We start from the raw sequence: 20,416 nt of genomic DNA, 5'->3' as shown, positions 1-20,416 counted from the left end.
GATGATACAACATTATTTAAAAATAAAATAATTTCTTGTTAAAGAATAATATAAATCATATCATGTAATCTCATATAATAGTTTAAGTTATTAGATTGAATTGATTCTTTGATATGGTATCAGAGCCTTGAAAACCAAGCGGTCACGAGTTCGAATCTCACTACCCCTATTTATTTGATAAAAATTAAGCACAATGTAGTGTAAGCCTATGTAAGTTTCAAGTTCAAAAGGCTTTCACTTGAAAAGATATGTTAGAAAATAATATAAATCATATACTTAGACCTCATCTAACAACTTAAGTTATTGGATTGAATTGATTTTTGATATTTCTTTAAACATTTTTTTGCTAAACTAATGGAAACTCAATTAAAGATATTCTTGACAAATTGATAATGATGACTTAAAAAGTCTAATAATAAATCTTGAATTTGTGTGTTTTATGTAAAATTAAGCAGCTAAAGCCTAGCCTAAGTATCTGTTTAATTTGTTCTCTCTAGTTTAGTACTTTTTTTTTATAGTTCTGAAATTTTAAAAAGAGAAAAATAATAATAAAAAAAATTTAATTAATTAACACGTTGCTAAGATAGTGTTTAGTATTATTTCAGGACAAAAAGAGAGAGATGATATAGTTAGCATAAAAAGCCAAAAAGTACAATGACATGTCATTTTTATAGACAGAATTACCAACATATTTAAATCCATTTATTAAATTCTTTGATAAATCCGCCTGTAATATTTAATTTATGACCCAATTAGTGATCCTCCTCTCCCCCTCCCTCATTACTTTCTTCTTCTTCTTCCTTTATTTTTCTCTGCAACAAACACCACAACCCCGCTAGTTTTCATCACAAATCAACTTCCAACTATAAATCCAACCACCCCAACACTAAGTTTGTCAACATTCCTGATCTGATTCAAATTTTATTGAGGATTCTCCACTTTAAATAATAAAAAATATCAATTTTTATTTGAACTCAATTTTAAAATGTTAATATTTATTATATATTTTTGTAGTATATACATTTTGTTTGGGTGTCTACTTATTTTATAGCTTTATCCCATAGCCTTTTCCGACCGAATATGCCATCACAGTAGTCATCGGGAAACATCGAAGAAAATATTCCCTTAGTAAATACCGAAAGAATTACAGTGAAAAAAGAAAGTGAAAAAAAACCAAAAAATATGATGACATGTCATTTTTATAGACATAATTATTGACGAATTTAAATCGGTTGATTAAATTCATCAGTAATATTTAATTTATGACCTGATGAGTGACCCTTCTCTCTCCCTTTCCCATTAATTTATTCTTCCCCTCCTCCATTTTTGTACCAAAAAAACACCACAACCCCCCCAAATTTTATCACAAATCAACCTCCCACTACAAATCCAGTCACCCCCAACACTCAGTTTGTCAACATCTTTGTTCTGATTCAAATTTTGTTGAGGATTCTCCACTTTAAGTAAGCAAAACTATCCATTTTTTATTTGAACTTAATTTTAAAATGTTAATCTTTATTGTATATTTTTGTAGTATATGCATTTTATTTGGGTGTTTACTTGTTTTATAGCTTTTTCCTATAAAAATTTGTTGTACGAATGCATGATTTGTACATGTTAGAGGTTGTTTGTGATTTTATAAAATTATGTTTGTTTGTAAATTGATGAAATTTAATTTGAATTTGTAACTTATATGTTTTGTGATGAAATAAATAATGACTTATTTAACGAGTCTATTTTATATTTTACCAATTTTATTGTTGAATTGAATTTTTTAGTAAATGTATAGAAAATTGAATTTATATAGATAATTGATAATGAACTAGTTGTACTATTAAAATAGTTTGAATAAGTTTGAGTTATAACAACGTTATGTTATTTACTTAGTTGGCGTAATTAATTAATTAATACATGTTGTCATCAATATTTTATATAGGTTTGACATAAGTAATGGATAATCATTCATGGTAGCGGTTTGAAAGGATTTCAGACCTCCGTACATCTCAGAGGCCAACACGTGACGCCTAATCATTTTGTGTGACGATCACTCTCCGGTGCCGAGAACCGTAACTAGCGTGTTCACGTTTTCATTACCATGCATATTGGCGACTTCATTCTGTTCATTTCGCATGTGAAACAGATGGTAAGATTCTTTTTTAATTATATCTATTTTTTTATTTGTTGTCTTTTTTATAAATATATTTAACTAACAACAATTTTCTCTTGCATGCTACGATTCTTGGATGCGAATCAAGCCTGATGGAGCTTTTTGTGGAAACACATGTGCGAACTGATGACCGCCAAAAAGGGGTGTTATAACTTGTGGATAGCCAAGCTCAACACTTTGTGGTATGTTATTTTCAACCATTTTTTTCTTAAGTTATCATTTTTTTTAATTTGCTAACTTTTTTATCCGGAATACATATAACACCGGGTTGAAGGAGAGATACAATGATGATCTTTCGACCCATCCAGATCTCAATCTGGATTTGTGGTTGGAGGCAGGATTGTCTAGTGGACCCGATAAACATCAGATGTATGGTATCTCTAACATTATAACCGAGTTCTTATGGACAACCCGCAGTGTTTCAACCATTGGATGCTCATAATCGGTTATGAGTACTCAAACTCTGGAGTTTGAGGTGATTTTAAACTAGCAAATTAAAGATCGGACGACCCATCTTGCTGCTGATTATAAAAGATTTAGTACTGAGTTGGTTGAACTTTGCCGATTGGTATTGGAGATGAGATCACATATGGGTGGTATATGTGCTCGCTCCTCTTATTCGCCCCGCGTGCTAGGCAAAGACCCGTCTCCTCCTCCTCCTCCTCTAGTGCCTATATTCTAGATTAATTGGATTTTAACTTATAAATGTTTAAATTTGTAATAAATATTTGAATTTTATATTAATTTATTTATTTTAATTATTTTGTGTTTCTGTTTAATAGATTTTTTTAAAAATATATTTTTAAATTATTATTGATGGGGTTACCGATGGACTATGTTCGTTAGCATATTCTAGGGAGCTAGAAAATAATTATTGCAAATGACACTACCACTATTTACTCACCAACAAAATAATAGACAATTTGTTTGACAGTTACATGTCAAGTTTATCAGCGGACGAACAAAATCACTGATGGAATGACATATAATTTTTTTGTCAGTGATATGTTCTATTCAACGATATGAAAGTACCAAATGAAGCGGGAGACTTTTTTTTTGGCATCCATCTATAAAATTATTACCGACAGACTCATCGACATATTATAAATCACTAACGACAATTTTTCTGATAAATTATTTTTGTCTGTGATCATGTCAACAAGATTGACGTTGATGGACCATGAGTATGCATACCGACAAAAAATTCTATCGATAAATCTAAAATTCTGTAGTGCAATAAGTTCTTATATATCAAATAAAGTAAGGATCAAACACTCCACTAGATTGACTTGGTAATTATATATATATATAATTACCAAGTCAATCTAGCGGAAAGAAATGGCAATTAATGCAATCGTATACATTAGACTTTTGGAAATAAAAAATAAAATAAAAAAGTAATTAAGTATAGGCAAGTGATAGCTCACATATAAAGAGCAGCAAGTTATCGCAAATTAGCTTTCAAAAGCCTGTTTGATATTGTTTTTGTTTTTGTTTTTTTGTTTTTATCTTTTAATTTTACTTAAAAACTTCTGAAAAAAAAGTGGTTTTCAAAAGTCACAAGTCTAAATGTCGAGTTCAAAGCCTCAGAAATTGAGTCAAGACAGCATACATATATAGCTTTAAGATGCTGGATCAAGGTTAGTGGCACCGAAGTCTAGGGAGTTTAGGGATGAGTTCCAATAACTCCAAGTACATTTTCTAAATAAAAAATGAAAATAGAAACAGAAATGATATCGAACGACTCTAAGCAAGTAAAAGAAAAAAAAGTTTCTATGCTAGTGTGCCAAGTGATCTTAATAAGCTGATATAGTCAACGAAAAAACTCATGATCTACGTACTTGTGACCCAAGGTTGATGAATATTGCCTTGGCAATATTCTAATGTGAATGATGACAAACCTCAAGATTTTTAAATATTGTATTTGAGCGAATGACTCAAGATGCCAAGACTTTCTTGCTTTCAGACAAAGCGGGGTACGTATCTCCATACTTCTAGGGCACATTCATAATGTTCGACTGTTTCTTAGGCAATGGGAGCCTAATTTGAAACAAATCGGAATCTGATGAAAGATGGGTGAAGATGTGGGGATGCTCCTGTTGAGTTAAAGACGCCGTGGGGCTTAGTCATATGCGAAAGAGTAGTGTGGAGGTGAATCTTGCTTCTAAGCTTCCTTGTGCACTTTAATTTCTGGTGAAGTAGAGTATTTGGGGAATTATGTATGCCATGCTACCTTTGTATATGGTTCCTATAACGCTAATGCTAGGAAAGATCTTTGTAGATGTTAATTTCTGTTTCTAAACAGTCCCTTGTAGCTTTGAAAGGTCCTCTTAAGCAGTTAAACTCATGATATTATGGCGACATGACAGGAAGAGTAAAGAAAGCAAGGGCTGACTTAAGGCGAAGATTGTTTCATTCAAAGTAGTTTTCTAAAAATCTAAATTTATACATGTTTGTTTATTATTAGAAAAATTAGTTAATAAAAAATATTTTTTAATTAAAAAAAATTTAGTTTAGTTTTTCATGAAAGTGTTTTTCTTTTATTTTAAACGAAAATCATTTTTCAGAAGTTGCGAAAAAATTAAAATATCATATTATTTATTGATTATATCAAATTTAGCCCTCGATCTTTTGATTTCTATATATTTTATTTTAGATTTGTTTTTAATTTTATCATTTAAAATTTGATTTTTATATCAAACTTATATAATCCTCATTCTTTTGATTGTTTGCTTTTCTCTTATTCTTTTTTTAATTGAATTTTTTATCTATCAAATTTGGTCCATATTCTTTTGATTGTTATTTGCTTTTCTCTTATCATTTTCTTAATTGAAATTTCTTACCTATCAGATTTGGTCCCTATTATTTTGATTGCTATTTATTTCATTTGAAATAATTTATGAAATTGTGATTTTTTTCTAATTTCATCATCTTTCAACTTTTTTATTTGTCAGATTTAATCTCTATTATTTTACTTGTTATTTATCTTATTTGAAATAATTTATGAATTAGATTTTTTTTCTTCAATTTCATAACCTTTCAATCATTTTTCATAACACTACTAAACATCGGAAAAAAAATTCACTTTTCAGGAATCCACTTTTTTTAAAAAATACATCTAACAAACATGGTCTTATTGTCTGTGCAGACTGCTTTGCTAAGTGGCCTATTAGGTTACCAAATTAAGTGACGAATAATACTTTTTACTAGCTACTTGACTTAGTTTTGTTGTATGTTGAATATGTTTTTAAAAGTGTATATGCAAATTTTTAGGACGTGTTTGTGTACATAAAAGAATCCCAAGTGGAATTCAAAAGGTTCATGCATATATCTAGTTTAATAAATTGAGAAATATTTATACAAAAAATATTATCAAGCCCAATCCCTACCCAACTAAAGTAAACTGGTCAAACTCATAACCAAAGTCATGAACTTAATTGAGCTCAACAATTTTTTTTTATCTAAAATAAAACACCTATAAAATTAAGAATCAATAAAATATCAAAGTCATTGGAAAGAAAATCAAATTGATACAAATTGTATTGCTCAAATAATAATCGACCAAAGGCCTCCACAAAAAGGCCTAGGCGTGCGGGCCTGGGCCAGCCTAGGCCCTTGGGCCTTTTTTTATTTTATTTTCTTAAGGTGCACATAACAGGTCATATGCCCTTTAATGATTTGAGAAAAATAGAGGTAACGCATCGCTTGCGTCGTTGAGGTAGATAACACGTCGCTTTACTACCTAGATTTCAAGAACCAAAGGTCCCTGGAAAATCAATCCGGTCTATTTCAGACCAAGAAAAACCTATTTTTAACCAGAAAAAACCATAAAACACCTTGTAAAACATATCTATAACCTCCAACAACCCAAAAATTATCTTTAAAATTGACAATCAACCCGAAACCAAGATTCTTTTCGGGTTCACATCCACCATTTCATACAAGTTTAAAGGGAAAACAACACTTTGTCTAAACTTTACTCATCAAAAGGAACCCATTAAAATCAAAATCACCTATTTTCACAGTCAGAATTGGTCTTAACCGAAACTTTCTCTATCTGCCATGAGAATTTAGTCACTTTCTCAAACCAGGGATCAAAAAATAAGAAAAATGAAGTTTAGAATCGAAATTGAATTTCATAAATTGTTAAGGACTAAAAGCTTATATATAATCTTAAAAGTTAGGGGACTAAAGTATATGTCTAGCCACAATTCTAGCAAAACCATATTTTTTTGTTGTGTTTTTCATTTTAGTCTTCTATTTTTTAATCTTGCCTACCTTAATAAATGTACTATAATTGGTCATCAATTTGAGCCTATAAAGGTGCAATAAAAAAAAGAAGAAAAGAAGAGGGACTAAAACAAAATCATCTAATTTAAAAAAGGGTGCATATTATTGGATCATTGGATGAATTATTTTTTTTTATAAATGATATGATTTCATTCTTTGTTTTTTTTTTTAAATACTTGGTTCATCTTGCTGAGATAGATTAATTATGACATGATTAATTTTTTTTATTTAAATTAAAAGCTGAGCCAAATTAGACCAATTAAATTTAATAACTATTATTGAAACTAAAATATAATCTTTCAACTTTCGGATTTAGAGTATCTTTTGTTGGGAGTGGGGTGAGATAGAGAAAATCAAAGGAGTGATAAAATCACACGGAGAGATCATAAATAGTACTACCACAAGGCACAAAAATCTAATTATTATACATGTTGTTTTATTAGTTTCGGAACGTCTGATGAAGGGAAATACAATGAGAAAATCTTAAAATTGTCTAAAACTCATGCAAATCAAATGAACATAAATGTCATGGATGTACTTATTCACCATGTTTCGTGAGAAATCAATGTTTGGACATCCAAAGATGGAGCCGTGCCATTTCTAAATTCGCCAATCGTTACTGAAGTAGGAGGCCCAGCAATTTCCCATATGTTGGGAACTTCCTCCCAGATGTTTTCAAGTTCTTTACTACTTTGTTGTGCATGAAGAGCTCCTTTTGACAGCCGAATCTGCTCCAACTCTATCGCGACTTCTCTCATTGATGGTCGTTTCCTTCCATTCAAGTTCAAGCATCTTCTTGCAAGATTAGCGACTGCGATAACTTCTTCTTCACGGTCCGGCTCCATAAGTCGTTCATCAAGAATATCAAATATCTTGTTCTCTTCCATCAAAAGAATAAAATGAGTGGCTAAACCTCTCCTCTCTTCCGGCCTTTCATAAGAAATTGGTTTTTGCCCAGTCAAGAGCTCTGCAAGAACAACACCAAAACTGTAGACGTCACTTTTTCCGGTAAATTGGCTAGACTGGAAGTACTCTGGGTCCAAGTATCCAAAAGTGCCTTGAACATGAGTGGTTAGATGAGTTTGATCAATGGTGATCGATCTTGAAGTTCCGAAATCTGATACTTTTGCTTTGAACTTCTCATCTAACAGTATATTTGTAGACTTAATATCACGATGATAAATCGGAATGGATGCTGCGGAATGAAGGTAAGAAAGTGCCCTAGCAACTTCAGTAGCAATCCTTAGTCGCATTTCCCATGAAAACTGGAACTCCTCCTTCTGGTCATGAATATACTCAAAGAGATTTCCATTGGGAATGAATTCATAGACTAGTAGAGGAACCTCTGTCTCTAAACAGCAACCTAGCAACTTGACCACATTTCTATGATTGACTTGTGAAAGGATGACGACCTCATTGATAAATTCTTCCAACTTTTCTTCATCCACCATTTTGGATTTTTTAACAGCAACGATCATTCCATCTGCTAGCATTCCTTTATAAACAGTTCCTTGGCCACCTTGACCAAGTATTCTATTATCATTAAAACGATCGGTTGCCTTTTCCAGCTCCTTGGAAGTAAATATTTTTGTTTTCTGAATGCTTCCATCACTTGAGGATAATTGTTGCTGCAGCAATAAACCACCATTTTGTTTGAAGAACTTCTTCTTCAGTTCAATGTTCTTCCTTTTTTTTACAAGTTTATATAACTGCCAAATACCAACAAGCAGCAACAACAATCCAGTGGCTGCACCTAGAACTGCCATTGCTCGCCAGAGAAAAAAAAATAAAAATTGTTAGATACATACATACGTATTATTATTGAACAACAATCTATGTCAACAAGGTGGCTAAATCTTTTTTGGGTTGAGTTAACCTTCTGCCGTATATTTTTTTATATAATTTTTTTAAAAAATTCTTATATGTTATTGTATATTCACATTTTTTTTCCTTATATATCTTTTCACTATTTTGAACAAAAAAGCCACAACAACCTCCAAAAGAAAATCTAATTTTGAAAAGACTAAAACAATTACAAAAAAAATATAAAAAAAAGTAGGAAAAACCCACCAAACATTCAAAAAAAATTGAAAAGTGAACAAAAAAAAACTTACTTGAATAATAGAAAAAAATAAAAAAATTCATGTCAACAAAGCCTCACAACTAGATATTATATCTATGGCAACACAATAAGTTTCACAGGTTATGGATTTTTCAAATTTTTTATTAGCTACCGATTTTTCTTTTCAAATATCTATGATCTATTTAAAATGTCTGAAACATGAGAGGGAGCACGACATTGAGTCATCGACAAAGTGAAAAACACTTTAACCAAGACGATATGACTTCATCTGCATTTTCCAATAAAGATAGTTGGTTGGTCGTAAGCTTCAAAGAGATCACTTGATGAGTGTTGGACAACACAACGATAGAGCGAGTTGTTGTCCCCATGATGTGAAGAGGTGCGACAGAAACATGGGAGAAGGAACCATGGTTCGGCTCTGCAGGTTGGGGCTGCTACTGGTGGAAAAAAGAACCAGCGACAACAGTTTCTGAGTGGCTGGCCGGCTGGGCTACACCACCGGTTTGGTGGGGAGAGAAGGCGGTAGTAGCAGTAGAGTCCATTTAGAAGAGTGAGAGAGGAGGCTGGCTACAGGGGGGAGAGGGAGAGAAAAGTTCTGACGACAGAAGACTCTGATATCAAGTTGAAAATAATTTGGAGGCTTAATCTATCAGTTAGCCAACATTTTCTATATATATGTGTAGGGCAATATATAATAGTAATGGTAGAGGTTACAACATAAAAGTATGGCTATAATATTTCCTATATAGTATACCTATAATATTTTCTATATAGATACATTCTATAATACTCTAGGTTTTTTCATTTTTAGGTTTTATTTTTTAAAAAATATTTTTTTTAATTTAGTTTTTTTCTATTTTATGGATTTTTCATGTTTAGTTAAGTTTTCAAAAAAAAAAAAAAAAACTTTGATATATTTTAAGACTTAATTTTTATGTTGGAGGTCTTAGGGGTATTTTTATCCACACAATAGCAAAAAAGAGTATATAAGAGAACACACACACACACACACACACATATATATATATATACCGTGCATAAGAAGAGTGAAAATTTCTTAAAATAACACATGGAAGAATAAATCCAATACATAAAGATAAATAAATCAATTAACCTAATTTTTTTAATTAACTTACCACTTTTCTTTTTATTCCCACAAAAAAATCAATTTCTTTTTTACAAATGGTTTTTTTCTTCTTGAAGTGCAAATGGAGAACTTTCCAAGTCAAACATACCGAATCGATTAGTATAAAAAACACTCGTTCAACAATAGCGATGTTAAACACTTCAAAAACATTCTTCCATGATATAAGTGGAAAAGCGTAATTATAAATAATTATACATTAAGTATCCAGTTCTTGTCTATATTTAATTAATTGAAAAAGAAAAGGAGAGTGAAATTAAAAAGAGCAAAATTATATCGTATGCTTTGATTTACAGGATAACCAAGGGTTAGAGAAGGGAAACGATGTAAATTAATAATTAAGAAAGCACTATATCATCATTGCCTCGTTCTATCCATTTTGGGGAGATAAAACAAGTCAGCCATGGACGAGAATTTTCTCCTAGCTCCCTTTCCATTCTCCCAGACAGGGGAAAATAATTTATACTCTCCCAAACACAATTTATCCTCTAAACCAATGTTTCAGGTTCCTATAAATTACGAAGGAAAAAAGAATTCAGAGACAGGAACTTACTCAAGAAAGTGATCTTAGCTTTGTCGAGCTCGCACTTGTGCCATCCCGGTACATTCACACATTTTGTCATCCCCGAACACCAATTTCCCTTGGGAATTTTGCACTCATCGATATCTGATTCAGGAAATCCAATGAGCTAGTGAGTATATTCATGTGATTGCCTTGTGATTGGAGCCATTCAAAAGTCGAGCTTTTGACTACTGTTTAAGCTTCAGTACTCCATTATTATTATTTTTTATTATTAAAAATCACATTAAGCGTGTTCGAATCATACCAGTGCATCCATCAGGAAGATACGGATTGCCATCATAGCCCTGGTTGCACCTACAAGTAATTGAATTGGAATACAATGTTACTGTCCTCAAACCCCACCTGCAAGAAACTAATTTTACAGGGGGGCTGCAATACTTTGCATCAGAGTTCTCCACAGGGATGTCATGACCATACACAAACCAATCCAGGATTACTGGGACATGCTGCATATCTTGCACAGCCTTGGGACTTTTTATGTTGTCCAGGGACCATTCTCCGTCTACTATAAAAGCTAACTTGCATTGATGGTCCTCTGTGGGCCCCAAACTCGCGTTGAACACCTGGAGATTCGAGGGAATTGAGGTCTGGCAGCAATTGTTACCAGAACAGTAACAATGTTCATTACCTTCTGTACTAAAACTAGTCAAATTATTAGCACCGCAAGTTGTCGTGCACCCGACAATTTCTGGCTGAATTTCGGTCAATAAAGCATGATTGTTGCAGCCCATTGCGGCGAACCTGTTTGAGGAAGAGAAGGCGAAAGGACTTCCAGTCATATTAATGGCTACGTTGGCACCTCTACCAGCACAGCCGGAGGAAATTATTGGACTGTTTACTCGAACCACACGGTCCTCTAATGAAATCCCCAAGACCTCCATGTTGATTCTGCTTAAGAAAGCCCTGCTGGGAGAACCCGCAGTTGTTTCGTTGCAATCAACTGAGAACCAGTCATTCATGTAACAACCTGTTCCTATTCCAAATGGAAAAGGGATGATAATGTTTCCACAAGTGTCTTTACAATTAGGCTTCGCCATAATTAGTGCTGATACAGTTGCTATTTCACGGACTAGAAATAGCAGGAAAAAATTTAGAGAGACACTACGAGGAATCATGCCTTCCCTTCTATTGCAGATTTAGATGCTGCTGGAGATCAATAATGGAAGGAGAGAGAGAGCGGGGGGAAAGATCTTTCGTTGCTCCCTATATTTGTGAGAAAAAAAATACCAATTGAGACAGAGAAGACTGCCTTAAAAGAGTAAACACAATGGAAAGTTCTCAAATCATTTGAAGCAAATTGAATGAAAAGTTCTCTCTCAATCTATCTATATATATAATATGGTGGCCTTCCATATTTTTAATTCGAGTATTCGTAGGATTTGGAGTGAGGATGTTTCTTTCCAACTTCCAAGCTTCGATTAATAATGTATAAATTCCACAAGACTATAAATTAAGATTCTCAAATTGACTGATGGTGACTTTCGTCCAACCAATTCAAAGACGAGTAGTCTAAAACTAAAGAAAATAGCGTGTAGACGACGATGATATGAATAAAACAGGGGACCGAGTGTTTCCAACGTGAAATCTCAAACTAAAGTTATGGGACCGAGTGTTTCTGTGTGGAGACCCTAATCCTCATATTTTTCTCTCCTCCTTTGTTACAGCAGAAGTTGACCTGGAACGACATTATTCTGTGACAAATTAATTTAAAAACTATTGACATGCAAAATCAGCATAATTTACACCCACATGATAAAGCATATTACATGTTTATATGTTTAATTCAGCATAATTTACTCCCATTCAAGGTCGACTTTTCCCATTCAAATTCAAGCATCTTTTTGCAATATCAGCAACAAAGATAACTTCTTCGTTTTGATAGCACTCCTTAACTCTAACATCAAGAATATCAGAGCGTTTATTATCTTCCATCAACATAATCAAATGCATGGCTAGACTTCTACTTTCTGTTAAGGACTTGCTGAAGTACTGACGTTTCTAATGCGGCCGAAAGAGGCCACATGCATCGCTAGAGCGTCACGGGCCCATCTTTCCCGGTCCTTGCTTTTCTTTCACGGTCCATCAAATTATAGAGAAACATGTTGGGAAGAATATGATATTTTTCTAAACAATCTGATATTCAATAATTTGATGGAAAACAATAACACAATGATTGTTTATATAAAGGCAAAAACTGACCAAACCGAAGAATCCAAACTAAGTAGAAAAAGTAATTAAAATTCTAAATAAACTAGGAAAAATAAATAAAATAGCAAAAACATCATCAATCACGCAAGGACTTGTAAAATGAGGAATTCTTTCTATATATCTTTGTAAGAAGTCTTCTCTATACGGAGTCTCTTCCAACCAACACAAAAGTGCAATTTGCACATTATAAGTTTCCTTCTCAATCAACGCATAACACACGCACACTTGTATATTTTGCATGCATATCAATCACGCAAGGACTTTCCATTCAAACAAATAATTTATCTAATTTAACAAAATTCTAGCAGAGTCTGCCTGTACAGGATCTCTATCCAAAATTTTATTCTACACCAGTACCTGTATACACAATGACAAGAACGCAAACCGTATTTTAATTTTAATTTAATTTAAAGCAGAATTCATAATATTGCATGAGATTGGTAACATCCCCTTGTCCAGGTTTTTTTCGAATTTATTTTTTTAATTTTAATCCTTTAACATTGAGTTGATTAAGCTTTGATTTTTCCTTTTTTATAAATTTATCCAAGTCTTATTATTTGAGTATGGCAAGTTAGCACAGGTTGACTAGAAATATTTTTTTGTTTTTTTTATTGATTTTTTTTAATTTAATCATTCAATATTGGGTTGATTGAGAATTTTACTTCATAATTTTCTTTTTATGGGGTTATCATAGTCTCATGACCCAAGTCATGGAATAGCTGAATTGCCTTGATTTTTTTTGTTCTTTTTTAATTTTTTTCTTCTTCAATTTCATCCTTCAATATTAGGTTAATTGAGAATTATGCTTTATAATATATTTCGGTTTGTTTTTTATAAGGTTATCTCGGTCTCATGACTTGGGTCACGAGTTTGGTTTGTTAAGTTGGGTTGACTCATGTGGTTTTTTCGTGTCCTTTTTTAATTGATTTTCTTTTAATTTTGTCCTTCAATATTGAGTTGATTGAGAATTGAACATCATAATTTGTTTCAATTGATTTTTTTTCAATTTCATCTTTCAATATGAGTTTGGTTGAGAATTGAGTTTGATAATTTTTTTATTTGCTTTCTATAAGGTCATTAAGGTCTCATAATTTAGGTTGAAGATTTGGTAGATTAATATGATTTGATCTGAGTAAATTAGAGTCGATTCGAGTAAATTCAGGTAAATCCAATATGTTGTCGTCTCAATATTTAAAAAAAGATATCGTCTTGATTTTTTTAGTCAAACTATATTTTTTACCGGTTGTTCGAGTTGTATTTGGACCTGTAAAGTTGACTATGTCACATTGGGTCAACCTTCACCTAACATTTTTTTTCTAGAAAACATGTTGACAACACCTGAATATTTTTTTATGTTCAATAAAAATTTGATACGATCCGCAACGTAGCGCAGACAATTATCCAAAAACACTAGAATAATTACTAATTTATTCTTTTAGTTGTTACAACTTGAAAGTATTAATGATTAACCTATGCATCAAATTTAATTACATGACATAAAGTAGTAATTACAAAATTCTATCTAATAACGAAAGCTATGCAATCCCAACAACAAGATCAATGTTATGGTGGCGGGTAAGAAGAACTTGCAATCCATAGTAATACAAACAATGAATAAGAGCAGTTGAATATTCTTTACCCTAAAACTTAGGTACAAACATAGTTACCATACTTTCATTTCATTTTAATTATTTATTTTCAACTATAACTCCATCATTTCACTATCAGGTATAAGTCCTCGTCATTGTAGCCGACTTTAAGTCTATTTAGTTAGTATTTATCATCATGGTCGACTATGAATTGAATCATTAAGTCTCCGTTATAACAATCAACTTTGAATATATCCAACAAATCTTCGGCATTTCAACCTACTTAAGAATTATATAAAGAGTCTTCATCATAACAGTCAACTTTAATTTACTTAATAAGTTTCTGTCATTACGATGAACTGTAAATTTATTCAATATATAAGTCTTTGCCCTTATGGCTGACTTTAAAATTATTCAAAATTTCCCATAAAATATGTTAGATTTATTTTATGTAATTAAACTTGATGCATTGAAATAACAATACTGCAGTTAAAGAAGTATAGTGGTGGCACCTACCCGGCATTCCATTATTGTGAGCTCCCCTCAACTGCTAGATCAACGTTGGACATCTCTCTTGATTTAATTTCAAGTTAGTATCCCAAATCATTTTAACTCATTGTTTATACTAATGGTATCTCATAGTACTAATGGTATCTCAAATTACAATTTTATATTTTTCATTACTAACTTCTCAATAAAAAAAAAGATTTGATACATCATGAAATGAATTGATTTTGTAACGTTATCAGAAAAATAATAATGTGTATGATTGAACCCATGGAATCTTTAAAATTTATGGTCAAGTCTTTGTTCATGTAGTTTCAGCATCTTTTGTTAATCTTTTGCATTTAATAAAAGCTAAGGCATCAGTATGAAGGCCAAAAGCTGATAGCTTACCCTACATTTCTTGGGTCCTATCAGAAAGTGAACATTGAGAAGAAATAATGCATCTTTAAAATTTATGGTCAAGTCTTTGTTCATGTAGTTCAGCATCTTTTGTTTCCATTATGTCGATCTTTTGCATTGTCGAGCAGAGAAAGATTAATAAAAGCTAAAGCATCAGTATGAAGGCCAAAAGCTGATAGCTTACCCTGCATTTATTGGGTCCAATCGGAAAGTGATTGAGAAGAAATAGTGCATCTTTAAAATTTATGGTCAAGTCTTTGTTCATGTAGTTCAGCATCTTTGTATAAATTTCATTGGATCTACTTTCGTATAGAAAACAAACAAACAAGAACTTTCATGTGGATATAAATCTCAGCTCAAATATAGCCTTCTGCACTTGTAATTGCTCAACCATTTTGTATTCAGAATATATTATTTATGCTATTCTCCCATGAAAAACAGAGACACACGTGTTTTACAGCGATTCAGAAAACATTATTTTTATTATACAATAACAACGGGAAAAACCCAATCATCTAAATCACCATGTTTTAATATTTATTAGTGGTACACCATGAGATGATGGAGTCCTGCCACTGTTAAAATCACCCGTAATTGATTTCGAAGCTGCATCCCAGTCATTGCTTGCATCATCCATGGTGTTTTTTGATATTTTACAGTTCTCCTGAATATTTAGCTCTTTTTGAGACAATCCAATTATCCTCTCCAACTCTGATGTGACTTCTCGCATTGTAGGTCGATTTTTCCCATTCAAATTCAAGCTTCTATTCGCAAGATTAGCAACAAAGATAACTTCTTAATTCTGACAGCCCTCCTTAACTCTAGCATCAAGAATATCAGACAGTCTATTATCTTCCATCAACATAATAAAATGTGTGGCTAAACTTCTAGTTTCTGTCTAGCTTACAGAAAATATCCGTTTTTGTCCACTTATGAGCTCAACACTCCAAAGCTATAAACATCACTCTTTTCTGTAAATTGACTAGACTGGAAGTACTCGGGATCTAAGTAGCCAAAGGTACCTTGCACGAGAGTGGTCAAGTGAATTTGATCGATGGATATTGATCTTGAAGATCCAAAATCAGATACTTTTGCTCTATATTTCTCATCTAGCAGTATGTTTGTAGACTGATGTCACTGTGATAAATCAGGTACCTTGCACGAGAGTGGTCAAAATCACCCGTAATTGATGTCGAAGCTGCATCCCAGTCATTGCTTGCATCATCCATGAGGGTTTTTTTTCTACATATTTTCCAGTTTTGTTGAATATTTGGCTCTTTTTGAGACAGTCCAGTTATCCTCTCCAACTCTGATGTGAAATCTCCCATTCAAGGTCGAATTTTCCCTTTCAAATTCAAGCATCTTTTTGTAATATTGCAACAAAGATAACTTCTTCGTTTTGATAGCCCTCCTTAACTCTAACATCAAGAATATCAAAGAGTTTATTAATATCTTTCATCAACGTAATAAAATGAATGGCTAAACTTCTACTTTCTGGTAGATTTGCAGAAAATAGAAAGATCTTGCTGTGATGTTTCTAATGCAACCGAAAGAGGCCGCATGCACCGATAGTGTCACGGCCTCATCATGCATGCTCATCTTTTCCAATCCAATATTTTTTTTTTTCGCAAAACAGAGTATCAAATGTTTGTTAGAATTTTCAAGGAAACATCTCTTATTTTAACTCATTATTTATACTTATTCAATCACATCATTTTTTTCGTAGTACTAATCGTAACTCAAATTACAATTTTATATTTTCCATTACTAACTTGTATTATACATAATCTTTTAAATTGCAAACTCTCAATCAATTTCTAAACTTAATTACATCATTAAAACACCAATATTTACACAATTACTTTTTCCAATTCCTTACTTCCATGAAAATTTAATTAATCAAGAATCATAATCATGATTAAATATAATTTCATCATCATACTATTGCATCACATCATCGTTATATCCTCAAAACCACACACAATTTAGCCAAAATTCCACATTTACACCGTTCCAATATATTGCAGCAATAACTAACTGCCTAGCAATCCCCATCACAACATTCCATATCGACCCAAGCATTCCCAGTATCATTTTAAAATATCAAAATCACATAATTTAATCAAGTTTTTACATTCTCCTAGAATCCCTACCATGGCCCGCCACTTAGGGTCCCAAATTTCAAAAATTTAGTTTTTAATATCTTTAATTTAATCATTAACTATGTTATCTAACCCAAAAATAACCAATAACTAAACACAAACACACCAAAACCCTAAATTTCTAAATTTGGGGATTTTCATAAAAATTAACAAAAGAAAGTGCATTTAGAATAATAAAAACATCTTACCACAATCAATTAACCCAATTTATTAAGCACTTTGCAAGACATCCCAAGAATCTCTCTCTCTCTCTCTCTATTTTTTTTTTCTATGCTCCCAACCTCTCAAACCCTCATTTTCTCAATCAATTTTTTATACCAATCATTTTCTCAATCAATTCAAACCCGGATCTCCGTACAACGACGTGACCAATTCACCGTCAAAAGTGCCGACGGAATCATCGATATAATGAGTCCGTCGGTGATTCATTCGGTAAAAGTGAATATATCACCACTTTGCCGACCCTTTTCTTCTTCTTCCTCATCCCAACTCTCTCCTCCCCTCCCAAACTGCAAACAACCACCCCCCCAAAAAAAACCCCTCTTCTCAACACAAGTAATATTTCTTTAAGTTTTGTGGTCACAGTATCCATATTCTGATTTATTGTGGATTTTATCATTTTCTGTAAGTAAATATTTTTTTTTAATTTTAACATTTAAATGTCAATTTAATTGTTTTTTTAATATATGTATTTTGTTAGTGTATGTACATGCTTATTGTTATTTCTCGAACAAACTTGTAGTATGAATGTATAATTTTGTACTTGTTATGGTTTGTTTTAGATTTTGTAAAATTGTATTTGGTTGTAAATTGTTGAAACTTTGTTGAATTACTGAATTACATGTGTTGTGGTGAAATAATTAATAGCTTGTTTAATGGGTCCGTTTTAATTTTTATCAATGCTATTACGAAGTTGTAATTTCCATAAATTTATATGTATAAATTTGTATGGACGTTGATAATTGATAATGAATATTTATGAGAAGTTGTAATTAGCTTGTTGGATAATCTCGAAGTAAACCAATATTTTTGCAAATTTATTTACCTAACATAGTTAATTAATACATGTTGTCATTGTAATTTTATAGAGGTTCAATAGAAGTCATGGATGATCGTTCATGGATGTATCGAGATTCGCTCCAAGGATTGCGGAGGATGGATTATTGTAACGGGGTTTAGGGTTTTATTAATTTCACAACATCTATTCCCATAAATTTTACTGGAGGCGGTATTAGGTGTTCATGCAGGAAGTGTGAAAATAAAAAGTATCTGTATCTAGATGTTGTAATGATGCATCTTCTACACAAAGGGTTCATGAAGAATTACCTATGTTGGTATGCACACAGAGAAGTATTTGTTTGTAATAAGAGCATAGGAGAAAGGGTGGTTGGGTCAACTTCTAGTGCTAGAAACGTGCAGGGAGTTGCAAATTACAACAGTAATCCTTACATGAATATGGTTATGGATGTAATGAGAATGAATTAAGGTAATGTCAGTCAATATCCAATCATAGAAGAAGAAACTAATATAGATGCAACTAGGTTTTTTGATCTGTTGAAAGATTCTGACGAACTATTATGGGATGGCTGCATGAATCACAGTAAATTATCGGTCGTGGCACAAGTGTTCACCATCAAGTCAGATCATGGGTTGAGTAAAGCCGGTTATGATAAAATTATCGAATGGGCGAGAAACATTTTACCTGAAGGGAACAAGTTGAAAAGGAACTTCTATGCTGCAAAGTGAATGATGAAACCCCTCCGTTTAGGATACCAGAAAATTGACATGTGCCCTAACTTCTGCTTGTTATACTACCTTGAAAATGGTGAGCTAATCGAGTGCACGACATGTGGGCATTCCCGTTACAAACCCAGAACTAGCAGGGGAAAGACTCTCGTGGCATATAAAAAACTTAGATACTTCCCAATCACACCTACACTGCAGAGGTTATTTATGTCACCAAAGACTGCTAAGCACATGACATGGCACCAATCATATGATGCGGTTGATGGAGTGATAGTGATCCTTGTCGCACCCTCGCGGCGGAGCGCGACGATACTCGATTGATTTCGAGGTCTTTTGTTTTCATTGTGAATAATGGAGTCGCCACCTAGTATTATGGTTACTAGGAAACCTAACTGGTCTTTCAGAGATTTTAAGGCAAGGGACTAATTGCGTAAAGGGAAGGTATTAACACCCCTAGTACGTCCTACCTAAGGTAAGCTGCTTGGTGTTTGGTTTGCCTTATAATTGCTATGGTGTGTTGTTTTTTTTTTAATCCCATTTGTTTTCCTAGGTTTGATTCAAACTAAATTGATTAAGATAGAAATCCAAGGAGATTCCATGTGCTTCAAAAGCTCATTTTTCCCTTACTATTTTTAGAGTTTGTAACTCGTAAATCGTAAGGAGGAGGGACAAAAATTTAGAAATCTAGGTTGCTTTAAAAGCCTATTTTTGCCTTAGTGTTTTATAATCTCACGACTCGTAAATCATGGAGTAAAAAATTGAAATGTCCTCAATTATAATCAAGGCTTCTTTCAAGGATATGTGCGGATTTATTATTCCTAGAAAATTATTTTGGATATTTACCACTCAGGGTTTCTTTATCCAAATATTAACAGTGAATAATAACAAATTATTCCCAATAATATTTTGGATATTCATCATTTAAAGATTTCTTTATCCAAACATTAGCGGTGAATAATAGATGAATTCCCCCCAAAATAAGATTTTTATATTTTTTGAAATATTGGCTAATACCCTTTGGAGTTTTACAAACATGTTGTAAAGTCCAGAAATGCAAGAAAATAATTTTTTTTGTTTACGAAATCCATGTGAAAACACATTTTTAAAACTTCCAATATTTTTTGTATTTAAAAAAAAAGAGCGTTCAAAACATGTTAGGGTATTGGCCGTATGCAACACACAAGAAAACATTTTTTTTCAAAACATGAATAACACGATTACACAAACATCACAAAAAATATTCACCTATTCCAAAATTCGCAAGAAGCTTAAAACAATTCATCTCAAATAAATAAGGTTCGGCACCCAATTTAAAACACAAGTTAGTGTACACAAAACATAAAAAAACAGAGTCCTGAAGCTAAAAACAAATTTCAACATGAACCGTGACCCCCCCTGCAAACTCAAAAAAACAAAAAAAAACAAAGAAGAAAGTGTGAACCCAGAATCAGAAAAAAAAAATCCTTAAGTGAAGAAAGGGACCCTCCCTCACGTTTTTTAAACTCTCTCTTCTGCACCTAAACACTTGTTTCTATATA

The 20,416-nt window shown here is 32.5% G+C and overlaps 1 protein-coding gene and 1 pseudogene across 1 annotated transcript; both read right to left on the bottom strand.

The window, feature by feature from the left end:
* Positions 1 to 6,867: 6,867 nt before the first annotated feature.
* On the bottom strand, positions 6,868 to 11,644 carry LOC133703724 (wall-associated receptor kinase-like 22). Its single transcript, XM_062128344.1, has 3 exons — positions 10,512 to 11,644; positions 10,238 to 10,351; positions 6,868 to 8,216 (listed from the first exon to the last, which is right to left on the bottom strand). Exons 1-3 carry the CDS (start codon positions 11,380 to 11,382, stop codon positions 7,000 to 7,002), a joined length of 2,202 nt encoding a protein of 733 aa, XP_061984328.1. The 5' UTR covers positions 11,383 to 11,644; the 3' UTR covers positions 6,868 to 6,999.
* A 3,846-nt stretch (positions 11,645 to 15,490) lies between these two features.
* LOC133704447 (wall-associated receptor kinase-like 8) overlaps positions 15,491 to 20,416 on the bottom strand; it is a 55,974-nt pseudogene continuing 51,048 nt past the window's right edge.

The sequence above is a fragment of the Populus nigra genome, chromosome 1 (assembly GCF_951802175.1).
Source record: "Populus nigra chromosome 1, ddPopNigr1.1, whole genome shotgun sequence".
Classification (NCBI taxonomy): domain Eukaryota; kingdom Viridiplantae; phylum Streptophyta; class Magnoliopsida; order Malpighiales; family Salicaceae; genus Populus; species Populus nigra.
The sequence above is the reverse complement of the archived record's forward strand: the minus strand, read 5'-3'. Positions and strand labels throughout refer to the sequence as shown.

Bases quoted from the DNA above. Each gene is read 5' to 3' on its own strand.
- LOC133703724 (XM_062128344.1), bottom strand. From the start codon at position 11,382: ATGATTCCTCGTAGTGTCTCTCTAAATTTTTTCCTGCTATTTCTAGTC. The intron at 10,352-10,511 runs GTATGATTCGAA...TTCCTGAATCAG, and splicing joins TCTTCCTGATGGATGCACTG to ATATCGATGAGTGCAAAATT. The intron at 8,217-10,237 runs GTAAGTTCCTGT...GAGCAATGGCAG, and splicing joins AGCTAAGATCACTTTCTTGA to TTCTAGGTGCAGCCACTGGA.